The sequence below is a fragment of the Arachis duranensis genome, chromosome 3 (assembly GCF_000817695.3).
Source record: "Arachis duranensis cultivar V14167 chromosome 3, aradu.V14167.gnm2.J7QH, whole genome shotgun sequence".
In the NCBI taxonomy this organism is placed as follows: Eukaryota; Viridiplantae; Streptophyta; class Magnoliopsida; order Fabales; family Fabaceae; genus Arachis; species Arachis duranensis.
In genome coordinates this window covers 118944035-118948834 of record NC_029774.3, presented here as the reverse complement: position 1 = coordinate 118948834, position 4800 = coordinate 118944035, and the positions used below count along the sequence as shown (strand labels likewise).

General features: G+C 37.9%; 1 protein-coding gene across 1 annotated transcript; it reads right to left on the bottom strand.

The window, feature by feature from the left end:
* Nucleotides 1-424: 424 nt before the first annotated feature.
* LOC107480571 (uncharacterized) lies at nucleotides 425-2914 on the bottom strand. Its single transcript, XM_016100726.1, has 4 exons — nucleotides 1782-2914; nucleotides 1386-1697; nucleotides 1193-1298; nucleotides 425-1093 (listed from the first exon to the last, which is right to left on the bottom strand). The coding sequence occupies exons 1-4, from the start codon at nucleotides 2912-2914 to the stop codon at nucleotides 425-427; spliced, it is 2220 nt and encodes a 739-aa protein (XP_015956212.1).
* Between the last annotated feature and the right edge of the window lie 1886 nt (nucleotides 2915-4800).

Here is a 4800-nt window from a genome sequence, read left to right as displayed (position 1 = left end):
GCAATTTTCTTAAACATAAGCTCTGTAGCAATTGTTGTGCTTGCAGAGGATGACAACAAGTCCTCATTTTTTATCGATCCTGTTCCACCGTCATGTTATGTTCACTATTGTTTTCAAAACGTAACACTAGTGAAATTATATTATGTAATACATAGCAAGATTATAAAAAATGCAACCCTAATAACAACTGTAGAAGGAATAAAGATTTAACATATACTAACATTTCCATACTAAAATCGATGAAAGAACCAAAAATTCGGCTTTTACTCATGAGGATTCACAATAACATAACTATTTAACTGAAAAAAAAACTACACAAGTGTAAAGTAACCAAAGAAAATAACATACAACGCTGAGTTTATTTAACTTAGTTAATGACAAAAAGATCATTTTTAAAACACATTAAAATGCTTCATACAAAGCATTATGCGACATCATCGAAATTCTCTGAGACATTTTCTATGAGGTCTTCTATATCCTCCTCCCTTGTCAACAGTAAATCTCCAATGTCACCTTCCGCTGACATGTTCAACCCTGGTTGCGGAGAAAAACCAACTTCAGCTTCTTCATTCTCTTCTCCCATGTCATACAAATCCCTTGGTTTCTCATGAACCACAACACTCCATTCTTTAGCTACTTCATCATCCACATAGTATACAAGCTGAGCTTCTGATGCCAATATGTACGGTTCATCTTCTTCACGATTACCAGTGTGTATTGGACGAGAGAAATTAACGCTGGTAAGCCCCAAATAGTCTTGTTTGATGCCTCTACTGGTAGTGGTATCAGCCCAAACACATTTGAACAATACCACTGTGAAGGAACAACTGTAATTCAACTCAATTATGTCTATAATTTTTCCGTAATACGGAACACCACCAACAGCCACTCTATTATCACGCATGCTTGCATAACTTCTCATATTAGATGATACATATACTCTACTATTTTGTGTTTTTATCCCGTTTTCCTTTGTGACAGTTCGAAACTTGTACCCGTTAACATTATATGCCCCAAAACGTCTGGCCTGAGTCATGGGACCGCACGCAAGCAACTTCAGCTCTTTCGATTGAATAGTACTTTCCAGAAGAACCTGGAACCACATAATATTCACGCTTTATATTAAAGTCGGTTTTAAAAATGTACTAATTCCAGGCTAAAAAAACATTGGTCAGGTTAGTATTCTGTCAACCTGAGCATTGAACCACCGAGGAAATTCTGTATGGACGACACTATCAATCTTAGCTGGGGACCTTGTCTGATGATGCATGCTTCGCTTTGTCTTTTCCCTAAATGTACTTTATTGTAGAGAAGAAAATTAGTCCAACTAGAAACTAGGGTAAAAAAGTTACGTTGGTGTTTTAGAAATACATGCGTATACTTACTCAAGGAACGGAACAACGGCATCGCAGTTGACTAGCACATGCCGATGAGCTTGATGTTTTTCCATTGGAGTGAGTTCGAAATGCGAAACTGCCCCTAATGCCTTGCCAATAGCTGGGAAGATACTCTCCTCTGAATTGTGAGGAACGTCAACAGGCTCATCGTCAACTCGCCCTGGTCGGTTAATTCTAGTCTTAATATTATCCAAATACCTAGAACAGAAAGTCAGGATTTCCTCAGATAAATAGCCTTTTGCAATTGAGCCTTCCGGTTGTGCTCTATTACGAACATATTGCTTCAGACGTCCTAAATACCTTTTATATAAATACAATAAAATACTTAGTATATACACAATTAATTGATTTGAATGTACTAAAGGGGTTTATCAGTAAGCTAACCTTTCTATTGGATACATCCACCTATAATGTACGGGTCCACCAAGAGTAACCTCATCAACGAGATGCACGGTGAGGTGAACCATGACGGTGAAGAAGGATGGAGGAAAAATCATTTCCATCTGACACAAGGTTTGCACAATATGATTCTGAAGCTCAGCAAGCTGCATAGGGTTTATGGCTTTCCCACAAAGTTCTCGGAAAAATGACGACAAATTTGCAATCACATTGGACACCGAACTTGGAAGTGAAAACTTCACCAAAATTGGGAGTAATTGTTCCATCAGAATATGACAGTCATGACTTTTCAACCCAAATAACTTGCGCTGTCGCAAATCAACACAACGAGCAACGTTGCTAGAGTAACCATCTGAAAATATCACATTCTGCAAAGTCTTCAAGAAAACATCCCTCTGTGAATTTGACATCGCAAATATTGCAGAAGGATATTTACCACCTTCCCCCAGCCATAATTCAGGCCTTATACCCATGCATTGTAAATCTCTGCGAGCTTTTAGATTGTCCTTTGATTTGCTGCTATCGTTTAAGATAGTGAATACCACATTGTCACACACGTTTTTCTCTATATGCATCACATCGAGGTTATGACGCAACATCTGATCCTCCCAGTACGGGAGGTCAAAGAAAACACTCTTTTTCTTCCAATGTGAATCATCTTCATCCGCATCCTGGCCATTGCGTCTTTTTTTAGATGTCACACTTGAACTCTTCCCAAATGAAACGTGCACATTAGACTGCTGCCTCAATACATCTGTTCCGGATAACTTCTTTGGCGGGTCTCTACCTTCGACCTGCCCATCAAATCTATTCCGGTCTAGTCTGTATTTGTGTCCCTGGTTTAAAAAGCGTCGATGGCCCATGAAACACCATTTTTGACTGCCTTTCAGCCGATGTGGCTTAGCATCTAAGTTACACGTAGGACAGGCTAACCCACTGTGCGTATTCCAGCCGGATAGGTTTCCCAATCCTGGAAAGTCGCTGATAGTCCACATTAGTGCCGCACACATCTTGAAAGTGTTTCCCTCTTTGGCATCATATGTTTCAATGCCATCCCATAATTGCTTCAACTCATCTATCAAAGGCTGCAAATAAATATCTATGTCGTTACCCGGCATTTTCGGCCCAAGAATAAGCGTGGATAGAATGAAAGATGTCTGCTTCATGCAAATTCAGGGTGGTAAATTATACGGAATAAGAATCACAGGCCAGATGGAGTACTTTGTGCTCATATTCCCAAAGGGATTAAATCCATCGCTCGCCAAGGCTAGGCAAACATTGCGCGGATCCGCGGAAAAATTAGTATACTTTGCATCAAACTTTTTCCATGCTTCAGCGTCCCTTGGATGCCTAAGGAAACCATCGTTATTAGACGCCTGTTTATGCCATAACATATCACTCGATGTCTTGCTGCACATGAATAACCGCTGCAGTCGTGGTATGAGGGGAAAGTAACGAAGACTCTTGGCTGCTATAGGTTTTCCTTTTCTCTTTACTGGTACGTTGAGCCTAATAATAGATCCCTTTTTAGGCTTCTGCTTCCATCTTGAACATCCACATTTCTTGCACCTAGTCAGGTTCTCATCATCACCTCGATACAGCATACAGTCATTTGGACAAGCATCTATCTTGGTGTATTCAATACCCAGCTTTCTTATAGTCTTCCTAGCTTCATACACTGTCTTTGGGAGTTTTGCTTGTTCGAATGCGTCGCGCAGCAAGTCAAGAATCATTGTTATTGCCTTATCACTCACACTGCACATACACTTGATATGATAAAGCTTAACTAAAAACGATAATTTGGAGTACTTTGAGCATCCGGGATATAACTCCTGCTCTCCATCTGACAGTAGATCGTTAAAATCCTGCGCCACGCGACTTGGACCTTCATACAAGCTCGGTAACACGTCTTCATCATCTTCTGCATGCTCGATTGTTGTGATGTCCTCACTCCCATTTTGTATCGTGAAGTTGAATGCATCGTTGACCATTTGGTGCATTTGATTCACTTGGGATATCAGATTTTCATCTTCTCGTCCCAATCCAGGCCTCTCTTCAACCGGCTTCTCACCATGACGCACCCAAATAGTATATACAGGGAGAAATGGTCGTAACAACAGATGGTCGTATGCCTCCTCTCTTGTTTGCATAAGTTGAAACCCGCATTTAGGACATGGACACTTTATCATACCATCGGAGGATGCATTCGAAAACGCAAAGTCTAAAAAAGTGTTCAGTCCTTGCCTATATTCCACACTACCCCGTGACTTTGAAATCCAGGTTTTATCAATATCTAGTATAGTATCAAAATATATCGAACTAATTATTAGTGACGTACGAGATATGAGAAGACAAACTGGTAAAAATATGCATCCATCATAATTATGACGATATAATTTTAGCTAGCAACTTAGTTTTAGCAAATTACAGTTGATATGAAATTTAAAGTTTCTGTGAGTCTACCTTAAAGTGAACACCGTGTAACTAATGTCTTTATTAAATATGTCATTACTTCTACTTGTTTTAACTAAATTATTGTGTAGGTGTCATGCAACTTGGTTGAAATTGTTTTGGTTTTATATTAACTATCATTAAAAAAAATTAGATATTACAATCCAATAATGATTTCAAATTTTATGTTACAAGAAATTATAAATTCAAATCAATAAATTATATTTTATTCTCAGCCACTTTTTAATTTGGAATAAAAGCTCCTTTACAGTCTTAATTTAGATATATGGTGCATTAGTTGATTATCAAACATTATACGTTTTTATGTTAAATACCATTTTTAATTAGAGTTGGTCAAACTGGATTTTGAATGAAAGTGATCTTGTAAAATTGATTTTGGATAGAAGTGAGTTTGTGCCAACATAATTTATGTTTGGCAATTCTATACTAAAATTGATTTTGATAAAATGAATTTGTTTGGATAATATTAGTTAAAATCACCTTTAGATAGAGAATTAGTATATTACTAAAAAAATATAATATTAATTTATAA